The 26,822-nt window shown below is 41.2% G+C and overlaps 2 protein-coding genes and 1 long non-coding RNA gene across 3 annotated transcripts; 1 reads left to right on the top strand and 2 right to left on the bottom strand.

The window, feature by feature from the left end:
• Window positions 1-1,316: 1,316 nt before the first annotated feature.
• On the bottom strand, window positions 1,317-3,114 carry LOC139191075 (uncharacterized). Its single transcript, XR_011575211.1, has 3 exons — window positions 2,987-3,114; window positions 2,369-2,435; window positions 1,317-1,544 (listed from the first exon to the last, which is right to left on the bottom strand). It is a non-coding gene; the product is annotated as an uncharacterized lncRNA (long non-coding RNA).
• A 3,298-nt stretch (window positions 3,115-6,412) lies between these two features.
• LOC139191152 (uncharacterized) lies at window positions 6,413-10,422 on the bottom strand. Its single transcript, XM_070811715.1, has 6 exons — window positions 10,295-10,422; window positions 9,677-9,743; window positions 8,783-8,852; window positions 7,023-8,461; window positions 6,491-6,836; window positions 6,413-6,443 (listed from the first exon to the last, which is right to left on the bottom strand). Exons 4-6 carry the CDS (start codon window positions 8,455-8,457, stop codon window positions 6,413-6,415), a joined length of 1,812 nt encoding a protein of 603 aa, XP_070667816.1. The 5' UTR covers window positions 8,458-8,461; window positions 8,783-8,852; window positions 9,677-9,743; window positions 10,295-10,422.
• LOC103430706 (cystathionine beta-lyase, chloroplastic) lies at window positions 8,503-26,822 on the top strand (the record flags this gene model as incomplete). The annotated part of the gene is made up of 11 exons (XM_070811714.1): window positions 8,503-8,521; window positions 14,850-14,928; window positions 15,053-15,144; window positions 15,768-15,855; window positions 15,931-16,042; window positions 17,684-17,780; window positions 17,873-17,954; window positions 18,039-18,156; window positions 26,071-26,178; window positions 26,258-26,360; window positions 26,647-26,822. Coding segments are annotated over 11 exons (1,074 nt in total), but the record flags the coding sequence as incomplete, so codon positions are not given.

The following is a 26,822-nucleotide window of genomic DNA, read 5'->3' as shown; positions in this document are numbered from 1 at the left end:
TCACGACTTGGACAACATTATGCTCTCCCACCTCCATGATTACATCCCTCAATAATTTGTAAATATACTTGTAGTTCTTTATATGGTCTGAAGCATCAACAGACTTTAAAAAAATTGTCTTTCCCTTGTAGTATACTATGAAGTTTATGATAGATAATCTGGTTGGGCCAGTCCATCCGTCACACATGATTGTGCAACCATTAGTTTCCCACTTTGACCTCAACTTGTTAACATACTAGCCAATGTCTTTATACTCCATTTCCAAATATTTGTTTCTTACCTCATAGGAAGTGGGAGGTTGTACTCCAACACCGACCTGTTGACATCCCAATACCATATTTTTGAAATGATGTGATGATGTCTTCTCAACAGGGACATTTTCATTGATAAAGAACTTGCTAATTAGATGCCCCATTCCCTCATTCACATTACCTCCAGTGAAATAACTCCAAACACTATTTTGACGTGCTTTGGATGACTTATATAAACTTGGGGCTATTGGTGGTGTTGGTTGTGATTCTCTAAGACTGCCTCCCTGTCTCATTTGTGCACCACCACTTGTCCCAGAACCTTGTGCTCTATTAGGAATTTTATGAAGGTGTTCTCTTTCCCATGCTGACTAATTGGAGGCACGTAATGCTTGTTTGAAACTGCGTTGTTCTTCAGGTCCCATGTCATCATCACATTCATCCTCATCGTCATCATCATCACTGTCAACCACTTGGCCAATGACTTCTACTCCTAGCCCAGCTCGAATATTTTCCATTCCATGTGTTTTCTTTTCCTTTTGGTGTTTTTTATTTTTAAATAATGTGGTGATGAATGCCTTCACTTCTGGGGGGACATTATCGCATTGTTGGACATTATTTCTTGGATCTAATCCACTAAGATGGTACTTAAGTCGTGTCACTCCACCGCTCTTCATTACCCGACCACAATATTTGTAAATTGTGCCATGTTTGTTTCCATCTATTGGGTTTCCATGTTCCCAAGCTGGATCACGTTTAGTAACTCCACTGGACATCTTAAATATACCTATATTTATTTTTCATGGAAATTAGGCAATTATTTTTTGGCCAAAAAATATAGTAGTGACGGAAACATATTAAATAGGAAGTAAAGAAAATGATTGTAAGAATTTAAGTAATTATAAAAATAATATGGAATAATAAAACCTAATATTAATGAATAATAATCCAATTTGATAATAAAATAATAAATAACATTAAATGACACACCCTAACCCGAAGACTAGGACGTGCTGGCCGTCACGTAAGTGTGACGTAACCATAACGCAAGCGGAAACGATTTAATAATAAAATACGAGTCAACGAAAACCACTAATTTCAGTTATTTACACCCTAGCATTCTATGTGCATAAGAGTGTACTAAACACACATAAACAGAGCATAAGCATCTAGGTGCAGTCAAGTAGGAACATAACTATTTTACAACACCCTCGGGTGAATCCTACATTTATTTAGTCTGTCAGAACGCCGAAGCAGTCCTCGTAGGCCACCAACGCCTCAACTATCAACTAGAACCTGGAGGGGCGAAAAACAGAAAACGTGAGTGGGCGAAAATCAATCTTTTCCAAATCATTTCATAAATCCACAATTATAACCCCTTTTTGGAAAACCTGTATACTTTCCCAGAAAAATAGTATATAGCATATATATCTCAACTGTCTCAATCATCAATCTTATAACAGATTCAATAAAGAATGTACCATGCCAATTTCAACAGTTTAGTATGAATGCATTAACATAATATAATCAGGTAAAAGAAATAATCAATCGGAGGCCCTCTAATAGCCCTGAACGATTGAACCTAGAGCTCAACATCTATCAATCTCACTCTCTGCCGGAGTCACTCCGCGTGACCTGTCCGGCCTTCTGCACATAAGTCGGAACTACCTAATGTAGTCTGAACGACTCATGGTAATATTCGCTCTAGTGCTTCTCTCATCAATCATCTGTATACAATAACCTAAGGTCACCCACCAGTCATAATCTCACTAACACTCTACGACTGGCCCGTCGTACCCACTCCGCGTGGACTGTACGACCAGCATCTACTTGGATCCAAGGCGAGCGTGCGATGCGGTGAATACTATAAGCACTAAACCATGGTGCAGGATATGAGCTCAATATATCATCATCATCATCATAATATTAATTAAATACTTACCTGTGCTTCCACAGCACCATCATACATATATGCATCATACGACAGTTCATAATATCCATAATATTCTATGCATGGCAATCACATCATATTTCATTTCATTTCAATATACTTTTCATTTAAATTTGATTTCTGGGGAAATCGAGTATATAGGTATATATAAAAACAAATGCCCACTCACTGGTATGTCGCCGGGTCGTAACCCCCTTGACGCCCCTGGATGTGCTCGTCCTCGTTAAAAGTTCCACCTAGAAGTGAAATAACTTAAAACAATCATTTAACGCACATTTAACGCACCTAAACCAAACTAGGTAATTAATTCTTCATACGATGCTCAAATTGGGTATATAAATATACCAAAGTGACCTACACAACCTCAGGATCATCCCCATATTTTTAAAATAATTTTTGGAGTCCTCACGCGCCCCCACGCGCCTGACGTGGCACGGACCTACGCGCGGCCCACGCGCGGCCACGTGGCATGCACACTGACGACTACAGTGAACGGCGTTAGAGAATATTCCGTCAAATCCTAGCATATTCCGTTAAAAACTAACGGTTTCCGTTAAAGTTAACTAACGGCGTCGGAATATTCCGTCAAACTTGACGGAAGATTCCCTGTCTTCTCCGGCGAGTCACCGGTCGCCGGCGACTGTTCGCCGGTTTCTGGAAAAATTTCAAATCCACTATTCTCCTTCGTTTTTCAACCTATTTCTTTGCATTTTATACCAAAATGAAGCATTTAACATGTACTATCACGTTGGAAAGGTTTTAGGGCCTAAAAACAACTAGATCATACCTTCCAAAATTCCTCAATTTCGGCCAAACTCGAACCCGACGATCCCGACGTCCATTTTGTTCAAACGAGGCACTCCGAGCCTCCTTAGGACTTCCTAAGACTCGTGGTGATCTTGCTTTAGCCTAAAACACAACCAATTTAAGTTCGTGAACAGTGTCAATTCACGGGGTGTTTTGAAACTAGGATTTCAGAAATGAAACTTACCTGAAACTTATACCCCCGTGCTCGTGAAGTTCCCAAGATCACGAAGATGATCTTAGATTGGACGTTGGTGCACGTTTGTGGTTGTTCTTGGTGTTTGTCCGAGAGCTTGAGAGAGTTCGAGAGTAAGAGAGAGAGAGTGTTTCTGAGGGAGAGATGAGGAAGAAAGAGGGAGAGAGACAACCTACGGGTTTTGGGGAAGGATTTCAGGAGGTGGGGATCCCACCTAAGTCCAATACAAAATTATTAGACCAAACAAATGTAAATCTAAACCCTAGTTTAAGATCTTAGTGTAAAACAAATACCAAATTTACGCACCTTAATCCCGTTTAAGGGCGTTTCTGTAATTTCACATCCTCGGAATTAAAATTCCGGGACGGGCTGTGACAATCTCCCCTCCTTATAGAATTTCGTCCTCGAAATTCCAATCACTAACCAGAACATCAAAAGTCATAGAATAACCTCGGATACATATCTCTCATCCGTTCTTCTGTCTCCCAAGTAGCTTCTTCCGTTGAATGGTTCCTCCACAATACTTTTACTAAGCTCACGGTCTTATTCCTCAAAGTCTTATCTTTCCAATCCAGTATAGTCACTGGTTCCTCATCGTACGTCAAATCCGGATTAATTTCCAATGGTTGAGGAGGAATCACATGTGAAGGATCTGAAACATAATGCCGAAGCATCGAGACATGGAACACATTATGTACCTTAGACAACTCTGGAGGTAGCTCCAACCTGTAAGCAACTTCACCAATCCTCTCAGTGATCTCATAAGGTCCAATGTACCTGGGACTTAGCTTTCCTTTCTTTCCGAAGCGAACCACACCTCTCCAAGGCGATAATTTCAGAAAAACATAGTCGCCCACATTATACATTCTGTCCGTGGTATGTCGATCCGCTAGGCTCTTTTGTCTATCCTGGGCCACTTTCAGGTTAGATTTAATTACCTGAATATTCTGAGTAGTCTCATCCACAATCTCTGGGCCCTCAAGTATTCTTTCACCGACCTCTGACCAACATAATGGCGTACGACAAGCTTTACCATAAAGTGCTTCAAATGGAGACATTCCAATACTCGAATGAAAACTATTATTGTAGGCAAACTCCATCAAATCCAAACGATCATGCCAAGAATCACCAAATTGCATCACAGAGGATCTCAACATATCCTCGAGTGTCTGAATAGTTCTCTCTGACTGACCATCTGTCTGTGGATGATAAGCTGTACTGTAAAGCAATCTAGTACCCAAAGCTTCTTGAAAAGCTATCCAAAACTTAGAAGTAAATCTTGGATCTCGATCAGAAATAATATTCACTGGGACACCATGATACTTTACAACCTTCGATATGAATAACTGAGCCAACTTATTTAAAGAATACTTCTCCCTTACTGGAATAAAATGTGCTGATTTGGTAAGTCGATCTACAACCACCCAAATGCCATCAAAACCATTTTGTGTACGAGGCAGCTTATACACAAAATCCATCGTTATATTCTCCCATTTCCACTGGGGAACGGGAAGTGGTTGCAATCTCCCAAACGGCTTCTTTCTTTCAGCCTTAACCTGCTGGCAGACAATACACCTACTCACATACTCCGCAATCTCCCTCTTCATACCCGGCCAATAATAGAATGGTCGAATGGTATGATACATTTTAGTTCCTCCTGGGTGCATAGCATAAGCCGAACAATGTGCTTCATCCAAGATTTCTTTCTTCAGTTCCTCATTATTAGGCACATACATCCTGTTCTCTTGCATAAGCATACCATCTGATCCTCGGATCTTGAGATCTTTCTTCTTCCCTTCATTTCTTAAATTGATCAATTCTTGAATTTCTTCATCCAACGATTGAGCTGCAAGCACCCGATCAATTAAAATTGGCTTGACTTGAAAATTGGCAAGAAAAGCTTCACTTTGCTCTTCCAATTCTAACTCTACTCCAGTAGATCTCAACTCTGCCAGAAGAGAAACACGACTGGCATACAAAGCATTAAGTCGCCCTTGAGGCTTTCTACTCAGAGCATCAGCTACCACATTTGCACGACCCGGATGGTACTCAATCGTGCAATCATAATCACTTAACAATTCCAACCATCTTCTCTGACGAAGATTAAGATCATGCTGAGTGAAAAGGTACTGAAGGCTTTTATGATCGGTAAAGATCTTACATTTCTCGCCATAGAGATAATGTCTCCAAATCTTCAAAGCAAACACAATAGCTGCCAACTCAAGATCGTGAGTCGGATAGTTTCTTTCATGAGTCTTCAACTGCCTAGAAGCATAGGCAATCACTCTACTATGCTGCATCAAAACACAACCCAAACCATTCAAAGAAGCATCACTATAGATCTCGAAGTTACCATTATCATCAGGAAGTACTAACACAGGTGCATGAGTAAGGCAATACTTCAACTGCTGGAAACTTTGCTCACAACTTTCATCCCACTCAAACTTAACATCCTTCCTGGTTAACTTCGTTAATGGCAAGGCAATCATAGAAAAGTCTTGAACAAACCGTCTATAATAACCTGCCAAACCAAGAAAACTCCGCACCTCAGTGACCGTTCGAGGTTGTTCCCAATTTTCCACTGCTGCTATCTTTTGAGGATCCACTTGAATTCCTTGAGCTGATACCACATGTCCCAAAAATGCCACTTGATCCAGCCAAAATTGACATTTACTAAATTTGGCATATAACCGGTGTTCCCTCAATTTCCTTAACACCAAGTTAAGATGTCGAATATGGTCTGATTTCGACTTAGAATATACCAGGATGTCATCAATAAAAACAATAACAAACTTGTCAAGATATTCCTGGAATACTTCATTCATCAATCTCATGAAAGCTGCAGGAGCGTTCGTTAATCCAAATGGCATCACCAAAAACTCATAATGCCCATAACGAGTCCTGAAAGCTGTTTTATGAACATCCTCATCTTTAATCTTTAATTGATAATACCCAGACCTCAAATCGATCTTAGAAAACACACAGGCACCTTTGAGCTGATCAAACAAATCATCTATACGAGGCAAGGGATAACGGTTTTTAATCGTCACCCGATTCAATTGCCTGTAATCAATGCACAATCTCAAAGTTCCATCTTTCTTTCTTACAAACAACACTGGAGCTCCCCAAGGTGAAGAACTAGGCTGAATGAAACCTTTATCAATTAACTCTTGCAATTGAATTTTCAACTCTCTTAATTCCGCTGGTGCCATTCTATAAGGAGTCAAAGAGATAGGGTTCGTACCTGGAAGCAAATCAATCGAAAATTCCACATCTCTATCTGGAGGCAACCCAGGTAAATCATCTGGAAATACATCAGGATAGTGTCTGACTACTCCGACTTCCTCCACACTACTGGAATCAACATCATTTAACACCACATGTGCCAAGTATCCCTGACAACCCTTGGATAACAATTTCTTCGCCCTTATGGCTGAAATAACACCATGCCTCACCCCACTTCTTTCACCCACAAATGTAACCTCAGGTAGTCCAGGACGAAGAAAAGTAACTGATTTCCCGTAACAATCTATATGGGCGCGATTATAATGCAACCAATCCGCCCCTAAAATCACATCAAAATCCACGATGTCTAACGGGATAAGATTAGCAGGCATAATGACATTATCTACCATCACTGGACACCCAGAGTAAAAACTATCAACATAACATTTATCCCCTCTAGGCATAGCAAACTCTAAATCAAACCCTAGAGGTGAAGGATGAGGTTGCGTTATTTGAGCAAATGTATGAGAAATCACAGAGTGTGTAGCACCACAATCAATCAAGACTCTAGCAAAATGACCAAGAACATTCAACGTACCCATAATCAAGTCTGGATGGTTCTGAGCATCTTGCAGCGAGATGTGGTTAACACGTCCCTGAGCTGGCTGTCGTCCTCCACGACCTCTGCCACTCTGGTTACCTCGTCCCTGATGAGTACGTCCTTGACCTGCCTGGGCAGGCGGCCTAAACGACCCTGTACTACTAGCAGCAACTCCGCTCTGTTGGGGCTGACCCCCCTGATACCACTGAGATCCGCTAGCTGGCATAGACGGATATGAAGTATAACCTCCTTGATCCTGAGAATATCCACTCTGAAAATAAGGATCCTGGGAATAGTGATACTGTCCCGGAGCATAAGGAGCAGCATCACCCTGATAGTGATAAGCACCACCACGACCACCCTGGCCATAACTGCCTGAATTAAAGTTCTGTTGAGTCGGTGCTGATGTTGGCATAACAGGCTGCTGGGGCCTCTGCTGATTCTGGGGACAATACATAGCTCTATGTCCTGTCTGACCACATGTAAAGCATGCACCACTGCTTCTCCTACATTCCCCATGATGTCGGAAATTACAACGGCGACATAACGGAGGACCCGAACTACCAGTACCACTAAAGCCTCTCTGACCAGAAAATCTAGGTCCATTACCAAACCTACCACCTCCTCTCCTCGGACCTGTGGCACTAAATCCACCACTGGAAGAACTCGAACTCATTCCACTTTTCTTGAAATTCTGCATCTGACGAGGTCCTGGAATGGAAACACCTTTACCTTTCTCATTTTTCTTCTGACCATTACCCTTATCCTCTTCATCCTCACTGTCCGGAAGATTATCAGAGTCTTCCATCCGGACCAGAATCTCAAAATACTCATGATAATCGGCACAGGGAAGTGCATTGGCAAACGTTCTGTACTTCTTCTTAGATCCTAGCTTGAAACGACGAAGCATTTCTGCTTGATTACCCGCTAAATCAGAATCATAACGGGATAAATCAGTAAACTTCCTGTAGTACTCATGTGCAGACATATTTCTCTGCTTCAGACTGGTGAATTCCTGTTTCTTGCGATCTATATATTCCGGAGGAACAAATCTCTTCATAAAATTTTCCTTAAATACCTCCCATTCGGCTGCCCTTTCAGGTGCCATGTGCCTCGACTGATTTATCCACCACGCAGCTGGCTCACGGCCCAAAAACCAGGTGGTAGTCTCCACCCATCTATTAGCTGGCAGGTTTCCCTGACTTTGCATCACTTGAAAGGTCTGCTCAATTCGATCCAACCACTTTTCTGCCCCTTCATAACCTTCATTTCCCTCAAAGGTTTCCAATTTCAGATTATACATCGTCTCTACGGGCGTTCTCTGAGGAGGACGGATATTAGCCTGAAAAGCTTGAGCCATTGCTGCCCCTAACTGAGTTATATCGGGGAAATTAGGCTCAGCAGCACGGCGAGGATCTCTACGAGGCGGCATAATTCTGACAGAAAACATAACAAAATCAATAGAAGAACTCATTAGTTATACAGGACTGCAACCTATGCTCTGATACCAAACTGACACACCCTAACCCGAAGACTAGGACGTGCTGGCCGTCACGTAAGTGTGACGTAACCATAACGCAAGCGGAAACGATTTAATAATAAAATACGAGTCAACGAAAACCACTAATTTCAGTTATTTACACCCTAGCATTCTATGTGCATAAGAGTGTACTAAACACACATAAACAGAGCATAAGCATCTAGGTGCAGTCAAGTAGGAACATAACTATTTTACAACACCCTCGGGTGAATCCTACATTTATTTAGTCTGTCAGAACGCCGAAGCAGTCCTCGTAGGCCACCAACGCCTCAACTATCAACTAGAACCTGGAGGGGCGAAAAACAGAAAACGTGAGTGGGCGAAAATCAATCTTTTCCAAATCATTTCATAAATCCACAATTATAACCCCTTTTTGGAAAACCTGTATACTTTCCCAGAAAAATAGTATATAGCATATATATCTCAACTGTCTCAATCATCAATCTTATAACAGATTCAATAAAGAATGTACCATGCCAATTTCAACAGTTTAGTATGAATGCATTAACATAATATAATCAGGTAAAAGAAATAATCAATCGGAGGCCCTCTAATAGCCCTGAACGATTGAACCTAGAGCTCAACATCTATCAATCTCACTCTCTGCCGGAGTCACTCCGCGTGACCTGTCCGGCCTTCTGCACATAAGTCGGAACTACCTAATGTAGTCTGAACGACTCATGGTAATATTCGCTCTAGTGCTTCTCTCATCAATCATCTGTATACAATAACCTAAGGTCACCCACCAGTCATAATCTCACTAACACTCTACGACTGGCCCGTCGTACCCACTCCGCGTGGACTGTACGACCAGCATCTACTTGGATCCAAGGCGAGCGTGCGATGCGGTGAATACTATAAGCACTAAACCATGGTGCAGGATATGAGCTCAATATATCATCATCATCATCATAATATTAATTAAATACTTACCTGTGCTTCCACAGCACCATCATACATATATGCATCATACGACAGTTCATAATATCCATAATATTCTATGCATGGCAATCACATCATATTTCATTTCATTTCAATATACTTTTCATTTAAATTTGATTTCTGGGGAAATCGAGTATATAGGTATATATAAAAACAAATGCCCACTCACTGGTATGTCGCCGGGTCGTAACCCCCTTGACGCCCCTGGATGTGCTCGTCCTCGTTAAAAGTTCCACCTAGAAGTGAAATAACTTAAAACAATCATTTAACGCACATTTAACGCACCTAAACCAAACTAGGTAATTAATTCTTCATACGATGCTCAAATTGGGTATATAAATATACCAAAGTGACCTACACAACCTCAGGATCATCCCCATATTTTTAAAATAATTTTTGGAGTCCTCACGCGCCCCCACGCGCCTGACGTGGCACGGACCTACGCGCGGCCCACGCGCGGCCACGTGGCATGCACACTGACGACTACAGTGAACGGCGTTAGAGAATATTCCGTCAAATCCTAGCATATTCCGTTAAAAACTAACGGTTTCCGTTAAAGTTAACTAACGGCGTCGGAATATTCCGTCAAACTTGACGGAAGATTCCCTGTCTTCTCCGGCGAGTCACCGGTCGCCGGCGACTGTTCGCCGGTTTCTGGAAAAATTTCAAATCCACTATTCTCCTTCGTTTTTCAACCTATTTCTTTGCATTTTATACCAAAATGAAGCATTTAACATGTACTATCACGTTGGAAAGGTTTTAGGGCCTAAAAACAACTAGATCATACCTTCCAAAATTCCTCAATTTCGGCCAAACTCGAACCCGACGATCCCGACGTCCATTTTGTTCAAACGAGGCACTCCGAGCCTCCTTAGGACTTCCTAAGACTCGTGGTGATCTTGCTTTAGCCTAAAACACAACCAATTTAAGTTCGTGAACAGTGTCAATTCACGGGGTGTTTTGAAACTAGGATTTCAGAAATGAAACTTACCTGAAACTTATACCCCCGTGCTCGTGAAGTTCCCAAGATCACGAAGATGATCTTAGATTGGACGTTGGTGCACGTTTGTGGTTGTTCTTGGTGTTTGTCCGAGAGCTTGAGAGAGTTCGAGAGTAAGAGAGAGAGAGTGTTTCTGAGGGAGAGATGAGGAAGAAAGAGGGAGAGAGACAACCTACGGGTTTTGGGGAAGGATTTCAGGAGGTGGGGATCCCACCTAAGTCCAATACAAAATTATTAGACCAAACAAATGTAAATCTAAACCCTAGTTTAAGATCTTAGTGTAAAACAAATACCAAATTTACGCACCTTAATCCCGTTTAAGGGCGTTTCTGTAATTTCACATCCTCGGAATTAAAATTCCGGGACGGGCTGTGACATTAAACATATTAAAATTATTCTAGGGAATAATTATACAACATTACTTAATTACTTCAAAAAATTAACATGCAAGTATTATTTGGTTCTTAGATCACATGCACGGGTCCACACAAATTTTTTTTGTTGTTGTATAAATTACAATAATATAAATATAAGTTTGTAAACTTACCTTAAATATGGATCCCTTTGTGTAAAGGCTAAATAGAATCTGCGTGGAGCAACAATAAAATAATAATTACACAAATGTAACAAATATAGAACTTTCGATGTCATACGTAGCAGCAAAACCGAGACAATCCTCTGCAGCTTGCCGTCTATGAATAAATGAGAGAGAAATAAGGTATTTAACATTTAATTTGGAGTGGTGCGAGCTGCAGATCCATTTATTCAGTTTGAAGCTTTGAAATGGCTCTGGAATGGCTCTGAAAGGGCTAATGGAAGAAGAAGAAATGAAAAGATGTAATAGAGGTTTTTCAATTTTCGAAGGGTCAAAAAAATGTGTGATGATCTGATGCTCCACCTCTGAGAATGTGAAAGAATATCACGCATGGCACACGGTTTTGAATCTTGATGAAACCACCATTACTTTTTGTCTTGTCAAAAGTTGTTAAAGTTGTAAAAGTTGTCAAGAGTCAGAGACAGAGAGTCAGAGACACGGTTTTGAATTATTTGGATGCTTTTTTTTTTCTCACACGCCACCACACACGCACACAGAGATCGAGAGCCCACACACGCACATAGAGACCTTAGTCTCTCGATCCTTTTCTCTTCTCCCTTCTCCCTTATCCTACACACACACAAAGATCTTTCGATCCTTCTCTCTTCTCTCTTCTCCCACACACACGCACAGAGACCTCAGTCTCTCGATCTTTCTCCCACATGGCTTTTTGCTCCTCCCTTGCCTTCCTCCTCGTCCGTGTCTTCTGCCTCGTCGGTGCCGTCTCCATCTCCCGTGACCTCTACCTCAAGTTGATCATCCTCATCAGCGCCCTCTACGCCCTTTCCCTCTGCTCCTCCCTCGCCTTTTTCCTCGTCCGCGTCTTCCGCCTCGTCGGCGCCGTCTCCATCTCCCGTAACCTCTTCCTCAAGTCGGTCATCCCCATAGGCGCCCTGTACGCCCTTTCCCTCTGGTTCTCCAATTCCGCCTACATCTTCCTCTCCGTCTCCTTCATTCAGATGCTTAAGGCCCTCATGCCCGTCGCCGTCTACTCCATCGGCCTCGCCTTCAAGAAGGACACGATAATATCGATATTATCAATATTATCTCGATATATTGACGATAATCAAGTGGATAGGTGTAGAAATATCGGACTCTCACAAAAACAATAATATTAGCGATATTTCGCCAATATTATCGATATTTTAGACATTGCCAAACACTATCATACTGCTTTTTTTTTTCTTTTTCCAAAAGCACTTTCACAAAAAAGTTTACCAAACACTCTTCTACTTTATTTCACAGTTGCTTATTCTCAGAGCACAGCAGAAATCAGTTTTTTTTTTTTCAAAGCACAGCAATGCCAAACTAACCCTAAATATAGCCACCGTAATAATTTGTTAGTTTTAAATTTATACTTTAAATTTATTGGTTAATTTAATTAAACTACTTTTAAATGTTTTCAAATCAAATCATTATTTTAATTAATTATTGCATTTAAGGAGTTGTGCCCTAAAAAAAAAGGTTAAGGAGGGGGTTTTATTTGGGGACTCAGATCCTCTCCGGATCAATTCCGTGGGGATCCTCTGACGAATTGATCTCATCCGTTAGTACAAATCCAACGGTTCGACATAGTTGCAAGTCTTTCTCCCCCTTTCGCAACTATCTCTTCCCTTTCATCTCTTCCCCCTCAACTCCTTTTTCTTCCTCACTTGGAAGCACCCATCGCCACTGTAATCCCACATCTTACACAACCCATCAACCTTTTCCGGCTCTCTCCCACCCCAACGTCCCCAGCTGCAAATTCCTCTTCCTATTGGATAAAGTCCCAATTTGAAGGAGCTAAGAAAATATCAAAGAAAAAAATGGCAAGACTTAAAAATAAGAATTACAAAAGTAAACAAGGAATTTAATTGGGCTGAAGAAGACCGAAAAGATGCAGGGGGTGGTGGTGGGTGCATCCAAGTGAGGGAGAGAGGAGTTGAGGGTGAAGAGAGGAAGGGGAAGGGAGAGGGAAACATGCAACTAATCCGACTGTTGCATATGCATCAACGAATGAGATCATTTCATCAGGAGGATCCCCATGGGACTGATCCGGAGAGGATCTGAGTCCTATATTTTGCCCTTTTGGCCAAATAATAACCTGGTGTGTTGTACAAAATTATAGCACCAGAGATGAGCTTTCCAATGGAGATGGCTTACATATATGTTTTCCAATCGATGATGGAGGTTGAGATGGTGATTTTCGTGTTCCTGGTGCAGATTGCTTGCTGGCTTCTCGATTTTTCACCAATGGCAAAGATTAGTTGCTCTGGAGGATCCGCAGAGAAGGATATCCGAAGGGAGGCAAATTGTCTGCCCTGTTTGGGTGCTCTTCCCATCCATTCCTATTTGTGCGGTTACGGTTAAGTTACGTCAACATTTTATATTTTTATTGTCTTTTGTATTATTATCTCTATAAAAAAATTAATATAAAATGTTGACGTAGTTTAACCAATAGGAGGGATGGGAAGGACACCAAACAGAGGGCAGACAATCTGCCTAGGATCCTATTCCATTTCCACCAATCCTAGCTTCCACATACTCTCAAGCAACAACAATGGCTGCTTCTTCTTCTCTCTCTTTTAGACCTTTCTTCAGCTCCGTTGCCACCGATTCCAAAGATGTCGTAAGTGCTAAGTTCCTTGTAGTCATGATTATTCTACTTGCTATAGTTGTTAAAGGTAGTGAAGAGTTTAGAGTTATTTCAATTTGAATGCTGCTTAGGGACAAGATAAGCTATTGTAGGAGTGTTTTCAAGAGGAACAATTGTATATGAATCTTAGGTATTTTTACTGCGTAGTGAGAATCTGGTGTGGTGCTGTTGTGAGGAACAATGAAAGTCGGAATTTTATTCTCTTGTTTAAGCCATCAAGCTGTGTTTTTTACTGGTAGGGGTTTTAGGCCATTTTAAACGAGTTGAAGAAAGAACCAAGAAGCTAATTTAAATGTCTGAATTAGATGGATTGGAGATCAAGAAGTACCAAATGGTGACCGCTTTCACTACCTAGGATCTATCTTGCAAAAGAACGGAGAATTAGATGGAGACCTCAACCATAGAATACAAGCTGGATGGATGAAGTGGAAGAGTGCATCCGGCGTGTTATGTGACCGTCGTATGCCATTGAAGCTCAAGGGAAAATTTTATAGGACGGCAATAAGGCCGGCGATGCTGTATGGCACGGAATGTTGGGTGGTGAAGCATCAACACGTACATAAAATGGGTGTAGCGGAGATAAGGATGCTTCGTTGGATGTGTGGGCACACAAGAAAGGATAAGATTAGGAATGAGGATATCCGAGGTAAAGTAGGAGTAGCCAAAATTGACGGAAAGATGAGAGAAAATCGGTTACGGTGATTTGGACATGTGCAAAGAAGGCCTACTGACACTCCAGTTAGAAGATACGACTACGGGACAGAGGTCCACGGCTAAAGGGGTAGAGGAAGACCTAGGAAAACTTTGGAAGAGACTCTAAGAAAATACTTAGAGTACTTGGATCTAACTGAGGACATGACACAGAACCTAGCGCAATGGCGTTCTAGGATTCATATAGCCGACCCCACTTAGTGGGAAAATGCTTTGTTGTTGTTATATTATTCTTTGCATTTAGAAGAGGATTGTGCTTGCGCTTGTTGTTAAGTATAAGCTTGTATGTGTGCTCAAAGTCAAAGGTATCTTGATTGCGTGAGAAATCTCTGGCTTACGATATATATGTTGGATGACATTCTGTCACTGAGTTTCATATTAATCCTGTCTTCAATACTTTGTTATGCAGCCTTCAGCAACAGAAAATGGTGCTTATGATTATACTAGAAGCGGAAATCCCACACGGGATGCCTTGGAAAGGTCTGATTTTACTTGATTGTACGCTGGATGCTGCTGAAGCAGATTCGACAACTCTTGAATATTTTTTATTCTTCATTCTCTGCACAGTATTTATTGTAAGCTTTTTATTCATTTGTATTTTCAGCCTTTCAGCAAAGCTTGATAAAGCAGATCGAGCATTTTGTTTCACCAGTGGAATGGCTGCTTTGGCTGCTGTTGCTCATCTTGTAGGAACAGGTGTTATTTTCAACTATAGTACCATATAATACCGTACAGATTAGTTTAGTTACTAGATTCGAGTAAGAGTCTCAGTTAAGATGCTAAACACTTGCTCCCATAATACGCCCCAACATGCATCAGATACAACATGGATTAGTGAGTGGAACATGATACCTAATTAAATATGTAAGGGATTTACTGATTAAAATATATGCAAATGATTCAGGCTTTGAGGCCTTTTGAAATGTTAAGTGTAAATATTAAAACACAAATAAAATATATATAAGAAAAAAACAAAGGAAAAACCTAAATATAGAACGGTTTGGATGATTGAAATAAAATCTGCAGATGGGCCCCATAATAGGGCTGGTCCTTATACAGCCCAAAATCACCCTGAACATGGAACTCATTAAGCGCAGCTCCCAAAGTTTTGGGCGATGTATTGAGCTTTGAGCTAGCTGGCCGGATTGAGAGTCCTAACATAACTTGCAATCTGCCTATATTCATTACATGATCTGGACTAAAGTTTGTTGTAAGTCCTTTCTCTGAGCAAGTTAGTTTTGTACACGAGTACTCAAATAAATTTTACTTCTTCTTGGAAGCTATCTGAATATTGTCAATTGGAAATGATGCCATTTTAGGTGAGGAGATTGTTGCTGGATATGACATTTATGGAGGTTCCGATTGGTTACTATCACAAGTAATTCCAAAGACTGGAGTTGTGGTGAAGTTAGTATGATTTTCTTCTGTTCTTATGTTCATTCCGTTTGAGTGAACTCTGAATTATAATGTTTTATCACACAGACGAGTGAACACAAGTGATTTAGGTGAGGTTGCATCTGCTATTGGCCCCTCGACGAAGCTTGTGTGGCTGGAGAGTCCCACCAATCCTCGACAAATCATTTCTGATATTCGTGTAAGATATTTATATACTAGCATTAGATAAGCTCATAAGTGATGGAGTTTTTTATTTTAATTATTATCTTTTTATATCTAAACAATATTTAATGCTTGATTGATGGTATGATTTGGGAATGAATTTCCATTCGCTAAATATGGTCTCGGAAGTACCCTTTGAGGTTGTAATGTAAAATATCTCGCAAAGCAATAAAATATTTGTCATTTTACTAGAAGTTAATATAGAAGTTCGATATGCACTTGTCTTTGCCTTAGAAGTTGATGTGCGATTGTCTTTGCCTTGTGAAAATTATTGTTCTTATTGTGTTTCAAAACTTGTGTACTATTTAATCAAAGTCCTTAGAGCTTCAAACTGTTTTTCCATTCCAATAGTTTTTGTGCTTGCTTTTCTGTAGATCAAAGTCCATGGCCAAATATGCAGTATGGTGGCTTCTAATTTTTCCTTTTTGTACTTGACTCTTCTACTTTTTGTGCTATGTTGCTCATTGATCCCATCAGTGACGTAGTAGACCAAATTGTAACTTTCTTTGCATACTTAAACCCAGGTTCCATGTTCTACAATCTATAGATAAGAGTACCAAATTAGTTGTAAATGGTTAGGAGATATGTAAGCTAGTCATTTAGTAGTTAGAAAAGCTATTGAAATATACTGTGAACAACATAGGCATAATATAACTTGAGTGGGTAGCATATTGCATAAAATTTTGATTTGTAGGTATAGATGTTTCTAGTGGCAAGTATGTTAGAGTAAATCAGGGATTCTATGGTACGTCAGCAGGGTTATGTAACATTATGGTTTTAATTCTTCATCTACTAAAGGAAAGTAATCTGTGGGTTACATAGAAGTTTGGAAGGCACATGGGTCGCCATGACCACCCAATGCAAAGTTCAATAAATAATTAGTTCTGACTCTTTATACTACTTTTGCATTGATGCTGGGCTATATTGTTGATAGATGAAGCATGCACTGTTCTAAAAAACTCTGCCCAGGCCCCATCTAGGTGCTAGGCAGCTGGTCACCGTCCCGGTTAATCTTTAGGCTTTTGAAAATTAAGAAAGAGCACCTAGACCTACCTAGGCACCCGCCTAGGCCCCCTAGACACGCTTAGGCCACGATTCTCACTTAGACGGAAAATAGATTACTTTCATTTTGCATTTCGTTTTTTTCAATAAATTGTAGAAGACTTGTTAAATACTTGGATGGACACTCATTGTATGTTTGTTCCTCATATTTTCAATATGTCCTAATACTTTATAATTTATATCATTCTATTTACATTTATATATCCCAATACAATTATGTATTTTTTAAGTATAAGTAGACATTTATATTTATAAGTAATATTAAATTAAAAATCCACCTTATCTGCCTAGGCTCCCACCTAGGCACTAGGCCCTGGCCCATCATCCAACTAGCGCTTAGTGTCTTTTAGAATCTTGGAAGCAATAGATAACAGTGTTGCTCACTTCTTTATGTTTGGTGATTTTTGTCGTTGATTCGATATCATAAAGTTTCTTGATCTTTTCCAGTAATAACTTTGAGTTCTGTATCTTATTTAGTTTCTTTAGTTAACAAAATTATGATGAGTACACCAGGGTTCTATTTTCTAAAGACAAATTTATTTCATGTCCTTGACAGAAAATAGCAGAGATGGCTCATGCACATGGTGCTATTGTGTTAGTGGATAACAGTATAATGTCTCCCGTATTGTCACAGCCACTGGATCTAGGAGCAAGTAAAGAAAATAACCTGTTGACTTCCAAGCTTTTGCAAATTACAAATCTGTTTGAATTGTTATTATTTTTTGTTCGTCCATCATTCTTCCATACATTGTTATGCACTCGGCCACAAAGTTTATTGCTGGACACAGTGATGTCATGACAGGTGTTTTAGCTGTTAAAGGCGATAGGTTGAGCTTCTTACTCTTATCTTTACCATTGGTTTTATGTCTTATATTCATACCTGACTGCCTACTTGTTTCCACTATTAACAGCTTGGCAAAACAGTTATATTTCCTACAAAATGCAGAAGGCTCTGAGGTAGCTCCATTTGACTGTTGGATCTGTTTACGAGGAATTAAGACAATGGCATTGCGTGTTCAGAAGCAACAGGTGTGGTTTCAACCGCGCTTGTAACTTTGTCATTTCAGATATCATATATTTTAAAACATTAGATCATTCTAGACAACTCCGCCTGTGTAAGTTTATCTTACATTGCCGGTCCCAAGCCCGGATAAAGGATGGGGGGAGGGCGTCAGGTAGTCGACAGCCGGCACTCCTAGTTTACGTCGAATCCTTATGAAAATGAATTCAGAACGAAATCGCGCTAAAGCTAGGGCGTCACCCGTAAGTAGCGTGCTGTGTGGCCCGAGCACAGTGATAAGTGAGCAAGGGTCGCTGTATCTCCATCGGCACCCGGATGTAGTGTTAAATGAGCAAGGGGGCCATAGAAACTTCTTTTCGAACGACTCCACTCAAAGTTGTTTGGGAGCATATGCTCCTATCAACTTTACACAGGACACACAAAAGAAGTACTTTGATCCTATTAGACGGGGGAGGTTGAAGAAGCTAGGACAGAAGGGTAGAGTTCAAGAGAGTAGAATGCATTTAGGAACGTGGAATATAGGAACCCTAACAGGAAAATCTATGGAAGTAGTGGAAGTTATGGTGAGGAGAAGGATAAATATTATGTGCCTACAAGAAACTAAGTGGGTTGATCTTAAGGCAAACGATCTAGAAAACTCAGGGTTTAAACTCTGGTATTCGGGCACAAATAGAACGAGAAACGGTGTTGGCATCATCGTGGACAAGACCTTAACACAAGATGTTGTAGATGTCAAGAGGGTAGGAGATAGAATCATGGCAATCAAGATTGTAATAGGACAAGAACTCATCAATGTGATTAGTGCGTACGCACCTCAAGTAGGGTTGGATATGAGTTCGAAGGAGAAATTTTGGGAAGACCTTGGAGACTTGGTGTAAGGAATTGCTCAGACGGAGAAGTTATTTATAGGAGGAGATTTAAATGGACACGTGGGCAAGGAGACATGTAACTATGGAGGTTTTCATGGTGGCCATGGTTTTGGGGAGAGAAACGAGGATGGGGAAGCTATCTTGGATTTTGCAATGGCATATGATCTCTTCTTAGCCAACACCTTCTTTAAGAAGAGAGAAGAACATGTGATCACCTACAAGAGTGGGTCATCAAAAACACAAATAGATTTTCTTCTAATGAGGAAATGGGATCGTGTAACTTGTAAGGATTGCAAAGTTATATCGGGAGAGAACTTGGCCAATCAATAGCGCTTGTTGGTGATGGATGTACATATCAAAAGAGTGAGAAAAAAGAACAAGACTTGGAAGTGCCCAAGGACTAGATGGTGGAATCTAAAAGGAGAAAAACAAGTCATTTTCAAAGAGAAAGTAATCACCCAGTGTGTGTGGGATAGAGAGGGGGAAGCTAGCCAAATGTGGGATTCCATGGCTAGTTGTATCCGAAAAGTAGCAAAAGAGGTATTAGGAGAGTCTAAGGGCTTTGCTCCACACCAAAAGGAATCTTGGTGGTGGAATGAGGAGGTACAAACAAAGGTGAAGGCTAAAAAGGAATGTTGTAAAACCTTATACAAGGATAGGACCGATGAAAATGGTGAAAGGTATAGAAGAGCGAAGCAAGAGGTGAAGAAAACTGTGAGAGAAGCTAATTTTGTGGCTTATGATGATATGTATAAGCGACTAGATACCAAAGAATGAGAGTTGGATATCTATAAACTAGCTAGAGCAAAGGAAAAGAAGACAATGGACCTAAACCAAGTGAGGTGCATTAAGGATGAGGATGGAAAAGTTCTTGCTACAGAGAACGCGGTCAAAGACAGATGGAGAGGTTATTTTCATAATCTTTTCAATGAAGGACATGAAAAGAGTACTTCTTTAGGGGAGTTGAGTAACTCAGAAGAGTGTAGAAACCACTCCTTTTATCGTCGAATCAGGAAGGAAGAAGTGGTTGTAGCTTTGAAGAAGATGAAGCATAGAAAAGCAGTGGGCCCAGATGATATACTAATCGAAGTGTGGAAAGTCTTAGGAGAGACAGGTATAGCATGGCTCACTGACCTTTTCAATAGGATTTTGAAAATGAAGAAGATGCCAAATGAGTGGTGAAAGAGCACTTTGGTGCCTATCTACAAGAATAAGGGCGACGTACAAAATTGCATGAACTATAGGGGTATTAAGCTAATGAGTCATACAATGAAGCTCTGGAAGAGAGTCATTGAGCATAGATTGAGGCAAGAGACACGGGTTTCGGACAACCAATTCGGGTTCATGCCAGGACGCTCAACCATGGAGGCAATCTATCTCTTACGAAGATTGATGGAAAGATATAGAGAGGGGAAAAAGGATTTACACGTGGTCTTTATAGATTTGGAAAAAGCGTATGATAGGGTCCCAAGAGACATTCTCTGGAGGATTTTGGAGAAGAAAGGAGTACGAGTAACATATATCCAAGCTATAAAGGATATGTATGAAGGAGTAAAGACTGCCGTAAGAACTCATGAAGGACAAACCGAAAGCTTCCCCATAACTATAGGATTACATCAAGGCTCATCCTTAAGTCCTTACCTTTTTTGCGTTGGTAATGGATAAGTTAACAGGACATATTCAAGATGATATTCCTTGGTGTATGCTTTTCGCAGACGATATAGTGTTGATAGATGAAACTCAAGAAGGGGTAAATGTGAAGCTTAACCTTTGGAGAGAATTGTTGGAATCTAAAGGTCTTCGCCTAAGCCGATCAAAGACAGAATATATGGAGTGCAAGTTCAGTGCAAATGGAGGCTAAAATGAGTTAGGGGTGAGGATCGGAGATTAGGAAATACCAAAGAGCGACTGCTTTCGCTACCTAGGATCTATCTTGTAAAAGAACGGAGAATTAGATGGAGATCTCAACTATAGAATACAAGCTGGATGGATGAAGTGGAAAAGTGCATCTGGCGTGTTGTGTGATCGTCGTATGCCACTGAAGCTCAAGGGAAAATTTTATAGGACGACAATAAGGCCGGCGATGTTGTATGGCACAGAATATTGGGTGGTGAAGCATCAACACGTACACAAAATGGGTGTAGCGGAGATGAGGATGCTTCGTTGGATGTGTGGGCACACGAGAAAGGATAAGATTAGGAATGAAGATATTCGAGGTAAAGTAGGAGTAGCCGAATTGTAGGAAAGTTGAGAGAAAATCGGTTATGGTAGTTTGGACATGTGCAAAGAAGGCCTACTGACGCTCCGGTTAGAAGATGCGACTACGGGATAGAGGTTCAGGGCCGAAAGGGTAGAGGAAGACCTAGGAAAACTTTGGAAGAGACTCTAAGAAAAGACTTAGAGTACTTGGATCTAACGGAGGACATGACACAAGACCGAGCACAATGGCGTTCTAAGATTCATATAGCCAACCCTACTCAGTGACTTGGATTTTTCAAGTCTCCAACTGAGAACTTTTCCTCACTCGAGAAATTAAGGGAACACTACCTCAACCTACATGCTTCACTCACAAAGCTTCAACATACAGGCTTCAACAAAAGAAAAATTCAAAGAACTTAGTGAAGAAGGCTTTGGTGTATTTAACACAATACGTTGAAATGAAGTAAAGCTTATTTATTGATATCTCCGATAAGTTACAAATATGTACATATACATGAGTCAAAATAAACAAACAAGAGGGGGCCTTCACAAAGGTTGCTTAGGAGAAGTCTCAGCAGTCGGTAGAGCCCCAGAAAGAGAAGGCACCGAAGGGTGATCACTCGAAGCCTCAGCACTAGACAGAACCCTAAAAGGAAGAGGTATCAGAGGCTGATCATTTAGAGCTTCATTACGCGGTACATCCCCAGAAGATGAAGGCAATAAATGCCTTTGGAACAAACCCACAAACCTCTGATGATTAAGTAAAATCTGACCATCAGATTCCTTCACCTGGTCAAGCTTCCTCTTCATGTTTGTAGCATAGTCATGTGCGAGCCTGTGCAACTGTTTATTCTTATGCTTGAGCCCTCTAATCTCTTGCTTGAGACTCATCACTTCAGCCGCCAATGATTCAACTTGGCGGGTTCGAGCAAATAGGCGTTGGGCCATATTCGACACAGAACCTGCACATTGAATACTGAGAGCCAGAGAATCCTTAACAGCCAACTCATCAGACCGTTTGGAAAGAAGTCTGTTATCTTTGGGAGTGAGAATGTTCCTGGCCACCACCGCAGCGGTCAAATCATTCTTCATCACGGAATCCCCAACGGTAAAATGACCAATAGAGGATAAGAAGAATGGACGCCATATGTTGTCTGGAGAAGGCGCGATTGCCTCTTCACCAATGTTCAAGTCAAAACGACGGTCGGAAGGGCCAGACATTTTCATAGGTGTTGAAGAGAGAAGAGGTCGGGCAAATCAAGATCTTAGAAGTGCAAGAAGGGAGCTTCTACTGGTGGAGATTCAAGTGTGCTTTGGAACTTAAAGCCAGCCTCTATAAAAATCTGCACTCGATGGAGCTTCAGAAATCGAAGAGGCGTCTGCTCAGAAATCGAAGAGGCGTTTGCTTTCTCAAAAGTTGGGCTGCTCAGAGACCATGAGGGCCGATCTTAGAGATCGAAGAGGCGTTTGCTTTCTCAAAAGTTAGGCTGCTCAAAGACCACGAGAGCTGATCTAAAAAATCGAAGAGGCACTTGCTTTCTCAAAGCTGGGCTGCTTAGAGAACACGAGGGCCGATCTCAGAAATCGAAGAGGCACCTGCTTTCTCAGCCTTATCAGCACCTGTCACATGCAAACTCAGCTTTGTGGAAATTACGGGCAATCTGTCGGAGATTTCTGGTGAAGTAGAAAGCACGTGAATCTTACTGTTCAATCATCCACTTTCCACACGCAACATCAACTCATGGGTACCACAAATAACTTTGCCAAAGATCTCTGACAAAGTTTAGACACGTGAAGCTTGCAGCTCCCACTACATCGCTATGACCAAGAAGGGTAAAAGAATAGCAAAGAAACAACACTAACAAAGTTTAGACACATAAATTTTGAAGGTTTAGCTACCATATTATTACCCACAAAGGTAAAGGAACAGCACCACTGCTCGATAATTGGAAAGTCCCTGTGTGTCAACCTATGTGCTCCGTGGCATGGTAGACTAGCAAACATGCCCAACCTTTACTCACATTCGAGAAAACACTCCCAACAAGATTGCTTGCTCCAAATTCGAAGAGGCACCGCCTTCCGAATCTCGAGAGCCACACTCCCAACATGATTACTTTCTAAAAAATTGAAGAGACACCGCTATCTGAATTTCAAGAGCCAAACTCCTAGCAGGATTGCTTTCTCAAAAATCGAAGAGGCACCGTTCTCCGGATCTCGAGAGCTAGATCCCCGACAGGATCGCTTGTTCGAAAACCAAAGAGGCATCGCTTTCTCAACTTCGAGAGCCAGATCTCCTTGGATAAAGCTTGTCTGTAATCTTCACACCCAACATTAGCTTTCCAGATACCACAGACCACTTTTTCAAAGTGCTCTAACAAAGTTAAAACACTTGAAGCAGGCAGCTCCCACTACAGTGCTATGACCAAGAAGGGTAAGGGAATAGCATTACTACTTGTTGTTAGGGAGACTCCTATATATGTCGACCTTCATCCTCAACGGACAGGCAGACCTGCAAAAATGCTCAACCTTTCCTCATATCTGAGAGGGCACTCCCAACGAAGCATCTCGAAATACTCAGCTTTCTTTCCCCCCGATAATACCTCTGCAAACAAGCTACACCAGAGCAAGAATATCTCATATCATCAGGGTTAGAAGCAAAAGTATCCCATATCATGCTTTTTCCCTATCTTTTCCTTTGGCCTTGTTCTTACCTGCAAGACAAGGAGAAAGAGAGCAATCAGTCAGCACTTGGAATCAAGCTTCCAGTTAGGAACTGACTGCCTGGAACCCTTACCTGATTACTTACCTGGCATTGCTCTCGAGTACTCATCTTCAACATCTTATGTTTCCAGATAAGATACCACATCTGCCTGAGGAATAGATAGGGCCAGTGAGAAGGATACAAGGAAGCATGTGGAGACAAGCGTAACAGAACACGTGCCGATACTTCCACTACTTTGTCAACAACAAAAGTATCCCATATCAGCAGGGTCGAACGTACTCTAGATTTGATGGACTTGTTTTGACCCTCAAATTCTTCAGTCGGCCTTATACTCTGGAGGTAACCAGAAAACCCTCCAGCCCAGTTCAAGAATAAGCCTGTGGAAAGTTACTTCTTCAAAAGCAAAAGTATCTCATATCATCTCTTTTCCTTTTCTTCTCTTTATCCTTCATGCTACCTGCAAGAGAAGGAGAATGAGAACAATCAGCCGAAACTCGAAATCAAACTTCTGATCTGAAACTGATTGCTTGGAGCTTTGATTACTTACCTTGTCTGTCACCTCTTTCAGCAGATCCTCTAGCTCAACGACTTGGGGGACTCCTACTACATGGTTTGTATCGTGCTTGACCACGCCTGAAACTACAAGTAAGCTTCAAGTGAAATTGATACATTACCTTGTGCATCTCCACTAGTTAAAGATACCACCCCTGGACGGAGGAAGAGTACTTCCAGAGAAGATGCCACATCTACCTATGAGACAGATAAGGCAAGTGAAGACAATACCACACTTCGGTATTTAGAAGTTTCGTGATTACTCAGCGGCTTGGATCTTGCAAATCCCCAACCGAGGAGCTTCCCCTTCAACTAGGAGGCCAATCACAGAGCGACACGTGTCGACATCAGAAGCCAATCATAGCGCGACACATGTCAACATCGGAAGCCAATCATAACACGACACGTGTCAATGTCAGAACAAGGCTAGAAACTCTCTTCTATAAAAGGAGATCATTCTCCCAAAATATTTTCTAATGTCATTTGTACTAAATCATTCACTTGTACCCACTAAAGGAGAGCTTGAACCTATGTTCTTGTGTAAACCCTTCACAATTAATGAGAACTCATCTACTTCGTGGACATAGCCAATATGGGTGAACCACGTACATCCTGTGTTTGCTCTCCTGTCTCTATCCTTTTACATACTTATCCACACTAATGACCGGAGCAATCTAGCGAAGGTCACAAACTTAATACTTTCTGTTGTACCAAAGTCCTCACTAATTTTGTGCATCAACAATCCTTAAAACCTTACCCTTTTGCATTGGTAATGGATGAGTTAACAGGACATATTCAAGATGTTATTCCTCGGTGTATGCTTTACGCAGACGATATAGGGTTGATAGATGAAACTCAGGAAGGGGTAAATGCGAAGCTTAACCTTTGGAGAGAAGTGTTGGAATCTAAAGGTCTTCGCCTAAGCCGATCAAAGACAGAATATATGGAATACAAGCGGGATGGATGAAGTGGAAGAATGCATCCGGCGTGTTGTGTGACCGTCGTATGCCACTGAAGCTCAAGGGAAAATTTTATAGGATGGCAATAAGGTTGGCGATGCTGTATGGCACAGAATGTTGGGCGGTGAAGCATCAACACGTACACAAAATGAGTGTAGTGGAGATGAGGATGCTTCGTTGGAGGTGTGGGCTCACGAGAAAGGATAAGATTAGAAATGAGTGGGTTGGACATGTACAAAGAAGGCCTACTGACGCTCCAGTTCGAAGATGTGACTACGGGACAGAGGTTCAGGGCTGAAGGGGTAGAGGAAGACCTAGGAAAACTTTGAAAGAGACCCTAAGAAAAGACTTAGAATACTTGGATCTAACGGAGGACATGACACAAAATCGAGCGCAATGGCGTTCTAGGATTCACATAGCTGACCCCACTTAGTGGGAAAAGGCTTTGTTGTTGTTGTTGTAGATCATTCTAGACAATGCATATGCTCTCTTTTCTACTGTTTTTGCAATGAAAGCTTTGTGAGTTTTGTTGTAGTGCCATCGGATCGGAGGATTTGGTTTTCCCCAAAATTTGACTGATTAAAATCTGCAGTATTTCTAATGCTTCTGCACATTTGGTAGGATAATGCTAAAAAAATTGCCGAGTTCCTCACGTCCCATCCACAAGTGACACAAGTTAATTATGCTGGGCTTTCTGGCCATCCTGGACGTGCCTTGCATTATTCTCAGGTGTGGACCTCGGTGGAATTGTAGATTCATAATTCAATTGACAATCAAATTTCCGGATATTCATAGACACCTCTTTCAGGCAAAAGGTGCAGGATCTGTAATGAGTTTTCTAACCGGTTCACTGGCGCTATCAAAGCATATTGTCAAGACTACCAAATACTTCGGTGTAACTGTCAGTTTTGGTATATCAGCTTTTCCTGTTTTGTGAGTTGTAGAGATTGATTACCGTGGCAAGAAGGTTAATCTGTCTTCCTGTGTTTTATGAGTAGAGGGATGGAAGGGGGAGTTTCCCTAAGAAAAGTGATTTCGAAAGCAGATAGGGTTCTCAATTAGTGCACGTGTTATGCATAAATGTATCATGCTGTGGGCTATAAGACGCAGTCTGCAGTTAATAACTTATAGACATACTGTTGATTTGCCTCGTTTTGATTCGAAACATATCATTTTATCGTCTTTTATTATTTACAGAGAGTGTGAAGTCCCTTATAAGCCTGCCCTGCTTCATGTCTCATGCAAGCATACCATCTGCAGTGCGTGAGGGCAGAGGTCTATCAGAGGATCTTATTCGTATTTCTGTGGGGATAGAGGACGCAGATGATATGATTGCTGATTTGGACCATGCACTTAAAACCGGCCCTCTGTAG

This window comes from Malus domestica, chromosome 14, assembly GCF_042453785.1.
Source record: "Malus domestica chromosome 14, GDT2T_hap1".
NCBI lineage: Eukaryota > Viridiplantae > Streptophyta > Magnoliopsida > Rosales > Rosaceae > Malus > Malus domestica.
Note: the sequence above shows the minus strand (reverse complement) of the source record. Positions and strands in the feature narration are given on the sequence as shown.